The 16,113-nt window shown below is 51.7% G+C and overlaps 3 protein-coding genes across 3 annotated transcripts in view; 1 reads left to right on the top strand and 2 right to left on the bottom strand.

Annotated features, from left to right (window-relative positions):
- The window catches only part of DBNDD2 (dysbindin domain containing 2), a 33,459-nt gene extending 24,702 nt beyond the window's left edge, over window positions 1-8,757 (bottom strand). Inside the window, exon 1 of the mRNA XM_028121914.2 lies at window positions 5,603-8,757. Coding sequence (XP_027977715.1) covers window positions 5,603-5,612 — 10 coding nt within the window. The 5' untranslated portion in view covers window positions 5,613-8,757. The remainder of the gene's footprint in view (window positions 1-5,602) is intronic.
- Window positions 56-2,674, top strand: TP53TG5 (TP53 target 5). The gene is made up of 4 exons (XM_088026779.1): window positions 56-109; window positions 357-428; window positions 592-722; window positions 2,188-2,674. The coding sequence occupies exons 1-4, from the start codon at window positions 62-64 to the stop codon at window positions 2,672-2,674; spliced, it is 738 nt and encodes a 245-aa protein (XP_087882905.1). The 5' UTR covers window positions 56-61.
- A 100-nt stretch (window positions 8,758-8,857) lies between the features above and the next one.
- On the bottom strand, window positions 8,858-13,587 carry SYS1 (SYS1 golgi trafficking protein). The gene is made up of 4 exons (XM_028121916.2): window positions 13,408-13,587; window positions 12,955-13,194; window positions 11,278-11,345; window positions 8,858-10,093 (listed from the first exon to the last, which is right to left on the bottom strand). The coding sequence occupies exons 2-4, from the start codon at window positions 13,114-13,116 to the stop codon at window positions 9,853-9,855; spliced, it is 471 nt and encodes a 156-aa protein (XP_027977717.1). The 5' UTR covers window positions 13,117-13,194; window positions 13,408-13,587; the 3' UTR covers window positions 8,858-9,852.
- Window positions 13,588-16,113: the final 2,526 nt, after the last annotated feature.

Raw genomic sequence — 16,113 nt, 5'->3', positions numbered from 1 at the left:
GAGCAGGGGGTGCCTGGTACCAGTCTTGCTCCACCTGTCCTTGAGGTCTCACAGCCCCAGTATGAGTCCATCAGCAAAGAAGAGGCCCAAGAATAGAATGGTTTCCAAGGTTGGACTTGGGAGTGGACACAGAGGGGGCTGGACCACACCCAGAGCAGGGTGGGGGCGGGAGGGAGAGGTGAAGGGTGAAGGGAGGTCAGGAGAGTTGGAATGGTTTCCCCATTTCTGCCCCCAAACCAAGGTAACAAAACTCCCAAAGGGTGGTCAAACCCATGCTCAGCCAAATGGAGAAGCATAGTGGAGGCATCTGGGGGGATTCCTCCTGTGTTAGTGCACTCTCTCCCTCTGTCTCTCAGATACAAGATGAAGAACCACAGGGTAAGATACCACAACCTGTCAAAGTAATCGGGCGGAACCGACTTAAGATGGTGAGATGCCCCATTTTGGTCCTTCCTAGTTGCCAGTCTTGTAGTGACCCAGGAGTCCCCAGGCCCAGCTCTGAATGGAGTTGAGCCAAAGTTGAGGTGGGGTGTGGGAGGCTACCCCAAGAAAGCTGAAGCTTCTGTTTTCCTGGTTTCTCAACCCTGGCAGGTATTAAAAAACTTGTCGCTCTTGAAGCTGCTCAAGAGCTCAAACCCCCGGATCCAAGAACTGCATAGCCTGGCCAAAACGTGTTGGAATTCACTGCTCAGAGTTCCGAAGATCCTTGGGATCTCCACTGGGTGAGCTCGGCACACCCCTGGCCCCCACCACGGACCCAATGACTACCTTTACTAGGAACAGGCACTGTCTATCTATGCTGACAAATTTAGAAAACCTAATTTTCACAAAGGCTCTGTGACAAAGGTATTGATTAGCCCTATTTTACTGGTGGGAAGCCGAGGCTCAAGAGACGCAGTGACTTGTCCCAGCTAACAAAAGTGGTAAGTGGCAGAGCTAGGATTTGAAGCCATTCCTGCGTGATATCAGAGTTGTCGTCCTAACCATGGTCACAGTCATCCAATTATGGGACTAACCACCAACTGGGGCACCACCCAGGCAAGAGGGGCCACTCCTCCTCAAATCCACACAACCCAGAGATTCACCTGCAGACCCGTCATCTTGCTGAGGCTCGGCTTCCTCATAAATCACATCAGAATATTAAGAAAGTTGACATTTATTAGGCATCTGCTAAGTATTTCACAAGCTTTTCCCGTTTAGTTAATTCTTCACAGCATTCCTATTAGGTAGACAGAGTTACCCCAGTTTTACATACGATGAAGCTAAAGCTTTGAGTGGTAAAATGTCTTGCCCCAAATCAGGCAGATGGTAAGAGGCACAAGCAAATTTGAACCCCGGTTTGTCGGCCTTGAAAGCCTGTGCTCGCCAAGCCACTCTGCCACTTCACTGCCTCCTACTTTGTGGGGCTGGTGTGAGGGTCCGGGGCCTGATGCACAGCAGACACTCAGTGGTGGTAATTATCAGCGGTACTGGCATTATGTGGAGCCTGAGTCCTCATGCCGCTCCACACACACTCAGCTAGGACAATGCTGTGCTTTACAGAAGACTCAGTCTATTACACACACCCTTGGGGCAAGTCTCCTTCTAGCACTAGAAGGCTAACGCCCCCTCTCGGAGCTCCTTTCTCTGAGCTGGCCGCCTCGGACGCGCGGGCAATCAGTTAACACTGGGCTGGAAGGGTCAGGCCTCTCTCGTCCCATAGTTTTCCAACCTGTTTAAAGCAGCAGAACCTCTCTTCGAGTATCCTTCCTCAGGCCCCAATTGTGTTGGGCAGAAAGGTATCCTGCCCTCACCCTGCCCCTCCCCAGGGTGGGGAGGGCATTTGAGAGGTCTCCTCAGAAACTTAAGGTTTCTTGGAGCACAGTTTGAAAACACTGGACTAGTTCACCCCATCAACTGAAATCCAGAGAGGCGGAACCCTGGCCAGTGGCCCACACAGACAACATCTAGTCCTAGGTGTCCTAACCACTGGCCACTGCCTCTTGCCTCCCCAGCCAGGAGGACTCCTTCCCCAGGCCATTATCACCTCCCCTGCCTCCAGGCACAAGGCCTCTGGGGGTGAAGTTTCTTTTCCGGGCCTCTGCAGCTTTCCCCCCTGAGCTGGCTGCATAGCAGTGGTCTCAGGGTGGGGCTGGGGGACCAGGGCCCTCATCCCGCTCTGCTAACTGCCTTCCCTCCCTGTGCTAGGAGCAGCAGCGTCTGCGATAGAGTGGAACAAGATAACGAAGAGCTCCAAGAGGCTGGATGCCCCAGGAAGATACCGGAATTAGAGTGCCCAGGGGAGCCCCAGGTGGGGTTGGGGGGGAGGAACAGGGCGCACCAGCCACCGGCGGCAGTGCACCAGAGCGAGGAGCAGGTGGAGCCTGAGCTCCCAAGGACATCGAAGGGTCATGACCTGACCACGTACCCTGGAGCCCAGGGGAGGCAATCACCCACTGGGGATGCCCGCATTGTCTTCCTGAAGACCTACCAGCACAGAACTCCCATGGGGGACAAGAAGCAGATGGAAGCAGCTGACCAGTGGATCTGGTTTGAGGGGTTGCCCACACGAATCCACCTCCCAGGGCCTCGGGTGATGTGCAGATCATCCGCCCTGCGCTGGGTCAAGCGCTGCTGTACCCGCTTCTGCTCTGCATCGCTTGAGCTACCTATGTGCCATCCATACAGAGTATGACAACACCACTGCCCGGCTGGGGTGAGACACAGGCCGAAGCCAGGCTTGGAACTGGGCCTGAGTCAGAGGCTCAGGATCCAGACTCTTGGGGGCTGTGGCTAGCTAGCAGTGCTAGGGGGAGACCCCTCCCTCAGGCCCAGAGAGGGGGAAACCATTGATGGAGTCCACACAGCAGGGTGGTGGGTAGGCTGGGGCCTCTCGAGATCCCAACAGGGGCTCTGGGGAGGGGCACTGGAAGTGGGGGTTCTGAGGTGGGTCATCTCACTGCCTGGAGGCCTCAGGAGGGTCCACAATTGCTATGGCTCAGAATCTCAGTCAGGAGTCTGAGTAAGGGAGTTCAGGGATTTCCAAATGTTGGGGGAAGGGGGAGCAGTCAAGTAGAGCTCTGCCATATCCCATCCCCTCTTAGACCAAATCACCACCCCACGTTTCATTTATTTATGCTTCAAATAAGATTTACTCTGAACAAAAAGTTGCTTAGCAAAAAAGAAAGAAAACAAAATACTCCACCCTTCCATGAGAGAACTGAGGTCCCAAGAGAAGAAGGATGAAGGGCTTGGGGGTCCCGCTGAAAGGGAGGCTTCCCCTTCACAAAACCCGGATGCCCAACCTGCAGGACTTCAGCGGGCCCTGGTCCCTGAGCCCTCTCCCCATGCGGCAGCGCCCCCTGGCGGCCTTCTTAGCTCCTAACACCGAGGTCTCTGCTCTCAGGTGGCGTGACCTTGGACGGGAGCCAGAGGTGTGAGGTGAGGGTGGAGATGGCGCAATCATCTAAGCGGGAGGGATGGGCGGGCAAATTCACGAGTCTACAAATAAAATCTCCCATTGGGAACTGAAGAATAGTACTGCCGGCTCTGCCTGTTTGGGGCTGGAAAGGATGGAGGGAGGAAAGAGGCCCTCGACCGAGGTGGGGAGGGAAAGTGTGCATCACCATTTTAGCTTTCTTCCACCCCATTCCCAGGCCCCTAAGGTCAGTCTAGAACGTGGCACACAGAAACCAGCAAGCTGCACCCCTCCCCACCCCTGCGAGCTGGCCTCCGGAAGAGGACACTTTATGAAGTCATAGAAGGTACTTTCTGGGTGCCAGATGCTTCACAATGGCCCTGCAAGCCAACAAGGTGAGAGACTGTGGCCCCGAGACAGAAGGTGACTTGGCCAGGCTCACGCGTCTAGGAGGTGGCGGGGCCAGAACTCTAATCTAAAACTGCTGGCTGCTTCCCATTCCATTTTCCGAAGAAAGGAAAAAGGCACAAGGGAGCATCCATCCAGCCCGTCATTCACGTGCATTGCGCCCCGTTATTGCAACGTTGGGTGTCAACAAATGGGTGTCACCTTGGCCTCGAAATGTGTCCCGCCTGGGTCGAGGAAAGCACCCAGTCAGGCCCAGTGTCCGCACTTCGACTCGATAGCTCCCGTGCGACACGACACGCCCAACCCCCAATCCCAAATCCCGGTCGACACCATCGAGTTGGGGTCGCCCTCTGTCGGCAGGAGCCATAGCCCTGAACGTGCAGCTGGGGAGAGGAAAACCCAGGGAACCCGGGCCTTCTGGGGATCTTCTCCTGGAGGCAGGCTGCACGGAGTGGCACCCTCAAGAAAGCAGCGCAGCCATCAAGGGGTGCAGAGCCTTCCCGGGAGGAACCCAGGCCGTGGTGGAGATGGCCGGTGCGGGAGGAAGATGGGAGGGGTTCCCCCGAAACGCACCGCATTAGCCCTGGGCAGCGCCGCCAGCCTGAGCCTGCCGGCGCGGGGCTTCTCGGGACTGCCCAGCTCGGCTTGGCTCCTGCGAGCCTACGCGCGTCTCCCCCGCGTCCGCCCACCGCGCCGCTTCCCGCGCCGCCTCCACCTGGCAAGCTCCACTCCAAGCTGTCTTCCCGCTGGGCTTGCACTCCGGCCCAACTCCTGGGTAGTCGCCATTTCGGTTTCCTTGCTGGACATCATCAGTCCCATCAGTCTTCGAAAATCACCCCTACTCGCTCTTTCACCCTCGGCACCCTCCATTCCGTCAACCTTTGCGCGAACATCTGTCTGTGCGCGCTATGCAGGCTATCAGGGCAGCGCGCTCCCAACCAAAACACACCGGCTTGGCGACCCCCTGCACTAGTCTTCCTGGGAGCCCCAAGTGGGGACCTGGAAGGCGTGGGCCTGGGTAAGATTGGCAGCTTCCACTTTGCCACAAAGGGAGACAAGAGTTGGGCCCAAGAACAGCAGTTGGATGGGCCGTGCCTGTGTGCTGAGGCTAGGATCCCTCGTGTCCAGAGCGCCACTGGGGGTAGGGGCAAGGATGCGGGCTACAGTGTGAATGACTCCCAGCAGCGCACTCTTTCCAGCCTTACCACCCCCACCCCCGGACCTGAGCCGGCACTTGGGCCTCAGACAACCTGCCTCCCACGGTCCCACAGCTGGGGCCCTCCCATTACCACCTTCCCTGTGCTTGACTACTACAATCTGAGGCTCCTCTTCTGGGCTCAGTTAGATCCTGCTTTGGGCAGGAGGCTGCAACAGATCTCAGTGATCAGAGGACACCACCCCCAGAAACGGCTCCCTACAAGCTAACTCGGGGGAAAATTAAAATGTTTGATTCAGAGTGACTTTTAAGAAGTCACATGACCTCTCTGAGCCTATTTCATCCGTTTATAAAATAGGGATGCTAGTATCAATTCCACAGGGCTTCAAGCAAATCAGGCTTGGTGTAGGTGAAGCCAGTTTGTGGGGTGTTGGACAAATGTCTGTCCTTTTCCTGCCTCCTCCCTGGCCCTGTGCCACAATAAAGCTCCTTGTGTCTCTCATGAGCACCCACCTAACTGCTCACCTTTAAGGGAATTAGCTACTTGTTAAAAAGCCAATCTTATGTTCACATTCACAACCTTTTGCTATAATGACATCTGGATTCCAGAGACTGTCCCTCTCCTATTCTGGATCACTTACCACAAAACATGACTGGAACGTGAAGAGGATGAGGCTGTTGAGGCAGAGAGGCCTAGCTTCTCATCAGCTCTGTAATGTTAGGAAAAGTTTATTCCTAATCTTCAGTTTCTCTGTCTGCAAAATGGGAAAATAATGGTACCTATCTCATTGGATTAATTAAGAATACACAGAAGTCACTCTGCAATGGATGACACATAGGAGCACAGTACTTGGTAGCTGCACCCTGATCACAGGCAAACCTGTTCCCCAACTAACAGGTGCAAACACTGAGGCTGGGAAGAAAGGTGTCTCCTCTGTAAAAAGAGGAGAGATGCGTCAGTGGCCCAGTAACTTTAACTGCTTAGATTTCTGGATCACTTCCTACACACCAGGAACTGTGCTAAGCTTTACACTAGGTATCTCATTGAATCCTCACAACACAGGGAAGTACTAGCTTATCCTCATTTTACAAACAAGGAAACCAAGGTAAGGGGAAGTCAAGCAGCTTATCTAAGTCCTCACAGCTAGTAACAGCGCCCAGGATTTAACCTTGCACTCCGCTCTCTTAAGTCCTATAGCCTTATGGCCCTGCCCTTTTTTTTTTTTTTTAAGTAGGCACCACACCCAGCATGGAGCCCAGCACAGGGCTTGATCTCATGACCCTGAGATCAAGACCCGGGCTGAGATCCAGAGTCGGATGCTTAACCGACCAAGTCACCCAAGTGCCCCAGGCCCCTACAATTCTGTCTTGCCCATAGCATAGCAGGACAGGGATCCAAACTCTTAGCAAACTCTACCCATTCCTGTCTCAATGCTGTTTTCACCACCACTTGCTACTCTCCTACAGAAAACCTCAAGCAAGGCTTTAATTCCCTCTCCACAGAGGGCCTCTCTTGTGCCCTGAATCTGCCCATACTCTACCTGCCCCTGAAGCTCTGTGTTCCTTGTGCTACAGATACAGGGAGGAGATCCATGTCTGTGCACGGACTGCCCCCTGGGACTGCCAGAGGAAGCTACTCTTATCAGGGAAGTCACTGAGCAGCTGAAAGTGCTTCCAGAAAAGACTGTTTGAATTGTGCACCCCATAGAATTCATGGGGGCCTGGAGCTTCCCACCCCACCCCCTGGTATCTGCTGGCTGCCATCCCGGCCTCCATTTGGCTCTGATCTGGACAGGGCTGCCTAGAACCGGCAGCTAGGGGCACCCTCTGAGCTAGATATCCCTTTCTCCTTTCCCAATTTCTCTTCGGGTCATAACTTTTCTGTGTACCAGTTATGCACTAGTCTCCACTTCTCTCTCCAAATGGAAGTTGAGGTAGTGGAGGGGTAGGGGTGTGGGGGATGAAAGGAGGTGCAGGCTTCAGACCCCCTAGGAAGTCAAGAGATACACCAACTCAGTGTCGGGGTGGAGGTAACTTTCCCTTATCCTTCGGAAATAAAAACATTTCCTACACTCATCCGTTCACTTGGGAATCTGTGGCCATATTTAATAGTCTACCAGTTCTTCTAAGAAAGCTCACAATGTTTACAAAGCACTATATATCCTTTGTATTTAAAGCAATACAGTGGAAGGCAGAGGTGACAGTTTGTAAAATTAAAGAACTTGCACGTCCTTTAACTATTAATGTCTTCAGAATGAGTTTATTGTCAAAGCCAGAGCCCAAATCCTGGGTCTGCTAGTTCCTAACACGTAACCTTGGGCAAATGCCTTAGTTTCCTCATCTGTAAGATATAGATGATATTTCCTACTTCTGAGGGTTGTTGTGAAGATTAAGAAAATAACATGTGAAGCACTTAGCCCACTGCTGGACATCTATTAAGCACAGCTATTTATTACCAAAATGATAAACAGGGGTGCCTGGGTGGCGCAGCCGGCTGGGCATTGGACTCTTGGTTTCAGCTTGGGTTGTGATCTCAGGGTCGTGAGATCGAGCCCCACATCGGGCTCCGCACTCAGTACAGAGTCTGCTTGGGATTTTCTCTCCCTCCCTCCCTCTCTCTCTCTCTCTCCCTCCCTAAAATAAATAAATAAATCTTTAAAAAATACATATTAAAAACAAAATAAATAAAATGACAAACATGTCCCTGCCACTGCCCAGTTCTCTCTGGAACTTGCCTCTAGATAGCGCTTTTATTGTTATTTTAGAAAATCATAATTTTGGGGCAGCTGGGTGGCTCAGCCGGTTAAGCGTCTGCCTTCAGCTCAGGTCAGGATCCTGGGGTCCTGGGATCGAGCCCCACGTCAGGCTCCCTGCTCAGTGGGGAATCTGCTTCTTCCTCTGACTCTCCCCCCGGCTTGTGCTCTCTCTCTCTCAAATAAATAAAAAATTTTTAAAAATCATAATTTCATTAAGGTCACACATTTTTTCACCCCCAACTGTCATCCGGTTCCATCACTGTATATTGTTGGAGAAAAAAAAACATTGGCTTCCCTGACTTCTGGCAATTTCCAAAAACCAAATTACCACTCAAGGGGCAAAGATTTATCATTACAGAAGATATGCAGAACAGGCACAGGTCTCTGAAGGAAACTCCCAAAGATGTGTGCCAACACAGCTGGAGCAACCAGCCCCCAGCTGACCAAGGGAGACAGCAGCCACATGATGTGTGCTCTGGTGATCTTCCCCAAATAACATTAGCCACATGCCTTTGTGGTTTGTGGTGTCGGGGGAAACCCACTAACCCAGGGGAAGTCACCTCAGTTGGTCTTATCTCCTGGACCCTGCAGCCAGGATTCAAGTCCCATTAACAAGCTGCTTCCTTCCAGCTTGGCCACAGCACACCTCTCCCCCATGCCCCCCTCAGCCAGGCACATTCTCTCTCAAACCTTCATCCTGTCAGCTTCACCTCCCTACTCTGCAGGGCTATGAAAAAAAGTTTCGTGGGCAGAGAGCAAAACTCATCTGCGACACCCTAACACTACAAGCTGAAAGCTGCCCACACTCTTGGGCAGATTCCCAAGGACCCAAAGAGGAACACTGATGGTTTCAATACAGAAGTGGGTCTACACCAAGTGCGTTCCACTGAACACATTCAGAAATCACTGGCCAGAAAAAGGAAACTCAATCATGGCAGTTCACCCAAGGCAGAGCAGAGGTGGCTGCAGATGGAGGGGGTAGGACACAGGAATTCCCTGCACTTAGTATTTTAACCAAATGGAAGAACAACCTGCGGTCTAGAAGAGAAGGTGGCCTACTCATTCTCTATAGCTTCCCTGTCTGGCTGTGCAGGGCTCTCACTGGCCCAACCACGGCAGGACAAAGTAAGCACAGGCAGAACCGTGGAAAATACTGTATTTATGTACGTAGGAGGGACAGCTGCAAGCCCCTCACAGAGGACATGCCACCCCAAAGAGAAATCTTAGCAGCAAATTCCTATCTCCCTCAGCACTATCAGCGCAACCCAAGTTGGAAGGCGGGGCTTCCTGTCTCTGGGTACCCATCATACCCTTCCCACCGCAGAATTCCCAGGAAGGCAGGAAAAAGGAACTATTGCCAGAAGTGAGGTCTGGAGGGAGGTGGGGTGCCTAGTCATTCCTAGAGAAGAGACAGTGACTCTGTCACGAGGGGTGGACCAGGAGCGATGCTGGGACTCTTCTCTGGGTCCTAGGGCCTGCTCTGTTGAACGCTGGCAGCAGGTGGGGACCCAGCAGAGAGAACTGGAAAAAAGTCAGTCATGGGTTCATGGGTGTGCACACACAGGCGTGTGGCAGGACACAGGTTGTGCGTTTTCCTCGTGCTTGATGCCTCCATCTGCTTGTCCTCTCCCTGACAGCAGCCTAATACTTTGCACCTCTGTCTCTTTCTGTGGCTACAGATCCAGAAACTGCACGTTTCTCCAAACAGAATAGCTGCAGTTCAGCAACATGGCAAAGGTAACAGCTGTCCCTGGAAGGTAAGACAGATGACTAGAAGAGTGGTTTGCGCCAATCAGATATCCTTGATTTGGTTCTTTTTTAAAATAACAGGCTGGTGACAGGTATGGTGGCTCAAGAATGACATGGTTCCAATTCTGTTATTACCCTGACAGAGGTCCCCTTGCTGACCTCCCAGACAGCAAGGCTTCAGCCGACAGAGGCCATTCTTGCAGTTGTGGTCCTGACTGCTACCTGCCTTCTTGATGGGGCCTCACTATCTCTCCCACACCAACAGAGACTTCACATTTCCAGGGTTCCTCTCAGACCTGGGCTGGACCTCGACTGGAGGGTCTGAGCAGCCCAAGGTGTTGGGGGGTGGGGCCAAGTGCCCAGCCGGGTGTCCAAAGGACCCGATTCTAGACATTGGATTTAGGGGCTGAGTTGAGGGGGATCTCCTTGAGCTCCGTCCGCATGCACAGGTACTCCCCGATGACAGCCATGAGTGCAATGCACACGGCTTGGACCAGCCACCAGGTCAGCGCCGAGGGGAAACGGGAGCTGTAGAACCAGCAGCCCAGGAGGTGAAAGAAATGGACAGTGACAGTGAAATCCAGACACTGCTTCCCTCGCCGGATGAAGTACAGCAAGCCCAGGGCACTGTGGGGAGAGGACAGCAGTGAGTTGTCACTGGGTCGTCCTGGCCTTAGATCATTTGCGGAGTAGAGACAATTAGGATAACAGCATAGTGGTCAGAAGCAAATAAGAGAAGTGTGAAGCAAGGGTTACATTATCAGATGCCTAGAGAGAGCTAGCAGGTAACGCTGGGAGGGAATCAGGCTGGGTAGAAGAAAAACAAAAGTACAAGCTTGATGAGAAATAGTAACTGTCACTCAGGGGAATCCCAGGGACTGGTGGGGATTGCAGCACCCTGAAGCATACATGGGCCATTGAAAGTGGGGACAACAAGCTACTTGTAGCTGGGCAAATCCTCACGCTGGAAGGCTGGCCTGGAATCAAATGATCTTTCCATTTTTCAAGAGAAGCCAGAAATCTGGATTTTTTTTTTAATATATAAAATATCCTGACTTTCAACTAAGTGGAAAAATGTTTTAAACACCACTTGTGGGATGCCAAACAGAACATATCTAGGAGCCAAATTCAGGTCATAGCCCACCCATTTTTAATCCCAGTGTAAGGTCAAGAACAGTAATGTGCAAGGTGTTGTTCTAAGTACTTCCCATGAATGAATTCATTTAACGCTTACAACTATGAGATAGGTAATATTATTTGCCTCATTTTACTGATGAGGAAACCAGGGCCTAGATAGATCAACTTGTCGAAAGTCACTAGACTAGTGGGAAAGCTGAGATTCAAAGCCAAGATCTTAATCACTATGCTAAACTGCCTCTGAAGAGGCAGGCAATGGTCACAAATGGCCTTAAATGTTACCCAGTCAAACCCCTCAGGTGTACCGACCAAGAGCCCAAGGCCTAGAGAGGAGGGAAGTAATTTGGCCAATGGCACAGGTATCAAGAACAGAACCGACTTCTCCTGACGACCGGTCCAATCCCTTCCTCGCCTCGTTCCACAACAGGGAAGTGATCTGAGATGGAAGCTATCCCACAGGCAGCATGCAGAGTGATGTTAAGAGCTTTTCAGCTAAGGCAAAATCGTGATGGAAGGAGCCCTATAATGCAGTCAGTCCCAGAACTGGCCTTTGCCACCCACTTTCATCCACCACTCCCCAGGAACAAGTGCCAGCCTGTCTCATGTCTGGATTTAGGAAGTTAGTTCCAGTGTTGGGACCCCAAAAGCTGGAGAGCAAAACTGGTGATACTCACCAGGTGAGGGCGTTGAGGATGAAGGACATCATGGAGAGCCGGCCTGGTGGGGTGGAAAAGCCCAGGATCTGAGGGGGAATCACAAATGGAAATATGCTGGAAAAGTGACTTGGCTTGGCAGAGCTCCAGGCTCCAGGACCTCCTAAGGAAAAAGCATTCTTCCCAGAGCACAGAAGACCACAGGGCCCTGCGTATGTATGGCAGCCTATTTCCAACAAGGCGCTTTCACAGACATCCACTAGGGTATCTCGTTTGACCCCAAACAGCAGCCGGGAAAAGATTTACAAAGGAGAAACAAAAGTTCAGAGACATTAAGTAACTTGCCCAAAGTGATACAGTAAGTAAACAGCAAGACTACGGACTATTACAGGGTTTGGCAAACTGAGGCCCCACCAATCAGACACCTAGTTTTGTAAATAAGGTCTTATGGAAACCCTACCATACCTATTTGCTTAGGACTATCTCTGGCTACTTTTGTACCACAATGGCGGAGTCGAGTAGTTGTGACCTAAAACCTTTACTATCTTTCCCTTTAAGGAAAGGTCCGCCAACCCCTGGTCTAGAACCCAGGTCTCCAGGTCGTGTGCATGAGATGGCTCTTCAACAAAGCCCAGGATTCCCACAGGCCCTTCCCAGGAGGACAGAAGCTCCTAGGAGACTGGGCACCCAGTGTGTGTGCAACTTCCACCACTCTCGAGACACTACTACTGAATACCAAACATCTGCCCAGCACTGTCAGTTTACAAAGGCCTCTGACTTTCATAATCTCCTGTAACCCTCACAACAACCTCGCAAAGCTATTGTTATTACTGTTACCTCTTTTCAGATAATACCTTGCCCAAGGGCTACACAGAGAATAAGCAGCAGGCGCAAAGATTCCATTCCCAATCTCCTGGCTCGGAGAGCTGGGCTCATTACCATACAACACAGCTGCTTCTCAGATGCAACCATCTCATAGCCCTCCATTACTTGATAAAGCACTTTCATCTTCCTAGGTACCTCTGGGGTCTCTGGGCCTCATAACATTTTTCTAATTATTCTGTCCAGGTTCCAGAAGAGAAAATAGGCTCAGAGAGGTGAAGCAACTTGCCCAAAGTCCCATGGCTAGTATATTTGGACCTAGATTGGACGCTAAACCTTCCTGAATCCAAAGTACAGACTCTTTGTATTGCAGTCCATGAGCTCTGCTACTGGTCTCACGATTTTGCAGACAGGAAAACTGAGGTTTAGAGGGGACAACAGTTGCCCCACATCACACAGGTAGTAAGCGTAATTTTAACTGAGGTCCAATTCCAAACTCTAGGCAGTTTCCATAATACCTCCATGAATGCTCGTTTATCCACCCCCCCTCTCCAATTTGGCACCTGAGAATCTGGGGCCAGGAAAATGAAGTCACTTTTTCAGAGTGTCAGAGAGGAGATGCATCAGGTTGCCTGGAACACAGGCTTATTCTTTATGATATCCAGGTCCTTTCCTTTGTACTAATAATCTGCCTCTGTTGTCAGTGGTTTCATTCTATGGATGGGGCACCTGAGGCTCAGAAAGAAGAGGTACCTTTCCCAGGGTCACAAAGTGAGAAGGTGGTCCAGGCACGTCTAGATCCCGGGCGGGGGGGTCGGACCCACAAAAACACCCCGCGAGGCCGAGGCTCCGCCCGCACCGGCCAGGGTACCCTACCTCGGCGTCGAACATCTGGTCCAGCGAGGGGGTGCTGCGCACCAGCCCGTCCACCAGCGCCAGCCACAGGCCCAGCGAGCCGTAATAGACGGTCTGCATGAGGACGATCTGCGACAGGATCAACAACGGGTCCCACACGTAGCTGCGGAACTGGCCCGCCATGCCGGCCCTTGGGGCCCGGCCGCCACCCGGGGCCTGGGTCAGCGCCGCCGCGCCATGGGTCCGGGGCCGCCCTGGCACCTGCGAGGACACACGCCGGGCCTCAGCCAGCCGGCCGTCACCATGGCAACGCCGCCCTGCCCGGGAGGAGGGACTGAGACAGAGGCGGCGAGCCCATTCCGGGAGTGGGGGTGAGGGCGGGGCGGACAGACCCATTGCCAGAGTGAGGAGAAATCCTGCCCATTCCGGCTGCTCAGGCCCGCCCATCCGCAGGCTCCTTTGGGGTTCACTCACCAGTGACGGACTCGAGGGTCGAAGCGTCCGAGCGCGGCCCAGTCTCACCGGCTGGCCCCCCAAACAGCGATGACAGACAGGACCATGGAGGAGAAGCCCTACCGGCCTAGAGAGGCAAAGGTCCAGCGACGGCGGCGGCCGCGGCAGCGACGGCGTAGGAAGGAAGTGTTTCCGGGGACGGCGGTGGAGGGGGCGGGGCCGAGAGTGCGCAGGCGTAGTGGGTGCACTCTTTGGCCAAGCCACCTAGACCCGCGTACCGGCCGCCGGGAAGCGAAGTGTGCACATGCGCAAGATGAAGAGTGAAGGCGAACGGGAAGTGAGGCACGGAGCGGTAGAGCTTGCGTGCCCTCTACAGGGGAATCTTGAAGAAAAGGGGGGCAACCTGGAGAGTAGGGAGAGGGGTGGGCAAGAACCAGAGAAAGATGTTTAGGAATTACGGAGTCTCTAAATGTAGATTTTGTTGTCTCCTAGTTAAAGTCTGGGATAACTTTTAAGTGAACCAGCCAGCCCTTCCACACAGGGCTTTGCCACTGTTCCCGTTTTTACAGATGATTAAGGGTCGGAGAAGGAAAGCAACGTACTGCCTCAAATACATAGAGTTAGTGACAGTCAGGAGTAGAATTCACGAGCCAACATCGCAGCGCTGATTTCGTGTTACTGGGTGCCAGGAGGGTTTGGACACGTACGAATCCCTGCCCTCTGACCCAACCTAATTATTAGGAGGCAAAGTAGTGGGTGCTTTATAACATGGGTTTCCGTTTATATTTATATATACATATATATTTAAAATAGAAAAAGGACAGGTTCTGAAGTCATACCTGGAAGCCGATTCTGACCCTGCCTGCCACCGTAACTGTTTTGTCTCCGCCTTCTCCTCTGAGTCCACATAGTGTACACAGTCGGTAAATATTTGCTGAATGAGTCAAAACAGAGAAAGAGTAACAGCAAATTGATGAATCACTTTATTCCTGGCCTAGCCGACCCAAACCCCTCAACTTCATTGAGCCTAGATCCCCCTTCTCCAGAATGGAAAGAAGGGAAGTAACTGATTCCAGGGAAAGAACGTGGATTTTAGAGCCAGCTCTACTAGCTGCTCAACTAGCAAGCCACTTCCCTCTTTAAACCCCAGCTTCCCTGATTATGAAATGAGGACTTAGACAAGATTAATGTTTGCCAACATTCAATATACCCTCCACTAATTAGTTCCCCATTAAAAACACCTATCGAAGACACATGTAACTGCCAATCAGAACTTCTGAACAGCATGTGATAATCATATTACCACCTTGAGTTGATAACAATTCCAGACAAAAGTAAGGAAACGTGAGACTTTATCAAGAGTAAGTATGTGGTTTCCCTTATCATTTAGAAATACTGTAAACAGTTCCCTTGGACTCCAGTTTGGAAGTCATTAAGGCCCAAAGATTTCTGAGGTGCTTTCCAGCTTAACCATTCTTTTAGGCGCCTCAATTCGGATCAACAAAAATATATTCAAATCCCTCTGGTCCACTGATTACCCATATGATCTACTGTTTCTGAGAAAACATCTTCTGCTTATCAAATACATATGTGATCTTGTTTCATCCTCACAATCTGAGAAAGTGGATATTATCCATCTTTTTAAAAGAGGAAACCAGGGCACCTGGGTGGCTCAGTCGTTAAGCGTCTGCCTTCGGCTCAGGTCATGATCCCAGGGTCCTGGGATCGAGTCCCACGTCAGGCTCCCTGCTTGGCAGGAAGCCTGCTTCTCCCTCTTCCACTCCCCCTGCTTGTATTCCTGCTCTTGCTATCTCTCTCTCTGTCAAATAAATAAATAAAATCTTTAAAAATAAAGTGAAGAAACGGAGGCTTAGAAACGGAGTGTGACTCTACATAGGTAAGGCAGCTCATAAGAAACTGAGCAGGAATTTGAACCCAAGACACCACACTCCAAAACCCAAATAACCATTCCCGAAGGGGAAAAAAAAGAGAGCGAAATAAGTGGTGGAGTAGGGAGAAGCCCAGGAAAAGTGCTTGAGAGGTTTGACTCAGTTTCCCAAAGCAGCTTGGTCTTCCTTCCAGGTGCCAGAACATTTGGCTCCTCCTGAGTCAGGACCCCACTTGAGTCACAGCTGGGTCTTTTCCACCTGTCATCTCCCACAGACAGAAGGCCCTCCCTACCCATTCTCCCGCAACAGAAAATACAGGTAGCCTGAGGCGTTAGGGCACTGAATAGCTGGGGTCTGATGTCATTCCTGGAGCCTGGAGCTTGCCTCTGGGAAAGCCCCTCAGGCCTGCAGGACAGCCTGTTGCAGTTTCCTTTTACCTGTAGGATTTCAGCTCTTGAATTCCCATCTTTCCAAGCTTGGGAAATGGGGCACCATCCTCTGTCTTAATTTGGGTAAAACAAGGAAACCAAGAGCTGGGGAAAACCACAGTAACTCCCTTAGCCAAACTCCTTGACCCATTTTGAGAATCTGACCACAGGAAGCCTGGAGAAGAAGAATGATCACAAAGCCTGAACTAGGGCCCCAGTGACCTGCCATGTGACCTTGGGGCAAGTCCCTTGCTGGGTCTTAGTATGCCAAAGTATAAAATGAAGGAGGAGAATTGGACTCCAACTTCCAAATGCAGTCCCTGGCCTTGTGCCATCTGAATCAGCTGAGGAACATATTATATTATCAGATTCCCAGGCCTTGTTGCAAACCAAAGTCTGAATCTCCAGAA

The sequence above is a fragment of the Eumetopias jubatus genome, unplaced genomic scaffold, assembly GCF_037043125.1.
Source record: "Eumetopias jubatus isolate StellerSeaLion01/CBP00866 unplaced genomic scaffold, mEumJub1_p1.0 scaffold_9, whole genome shotgun sequence".
In the NCBI taxonomy this organism is placed as follows: domain Eukaryota; kingdom Metazoa; phylum Chordata; class Mammalia; order Carnivora; family Otariidae; genus Eumetopias; species Eumetopias jubatus.
Note: the sequence above shows the minus strand (reverse complement) of the source record. Positions and strands in the feature narration are given on the sequence as shown.

Excerpts from the sequence above, each read along its gene's own strand:
- TP53TG5 (XM_088026779.1), top strand. The coding sequence starts at position 62 with ATGAGTCCATCAGCAAAGAAGAGGCCCAAGAATAGAATGGTTTCCAAG. Across the intron at positions 110-356 it reads AGAATAGAATGGTTTCCAAG|ATACAAGATGAAGAACCACA; the intron begins GTTGGACTTGGG and ends TCTGTCTCTCAG. Across the intron at positions 723-2,187 it reads ATCCTTGGGATCTCCACTGG|GAGCAGCAGCGTCTGCGATA; the intron begins GTGAGCTCGGCA and ends TCCCTGTGCTAG.
- SYS1 (XM_028121916.2), bottom strand. The coding sequence starts at position 13,116 with ATGGCGGGCCAGTTCCGCAGCTACGTGTGGGACCCGTTGTTGATCCTG. Across the intron at positions 11,346-12,954 it reads ACCAGATGTTCGACGCCGAG|ATCCTGGGCTTTTCCACCCC; the intron begins GTAGGGTACCCT and ends ATTCCCCCTCAG. Across the intron at positions 10,094-11,277 it reads ATCCTCAACGCCCTCACCTG|TGCCCTGGGCTTGCTGTACT; the intron begins GTGAGTATCACC and ends CTCTCCCCACAG.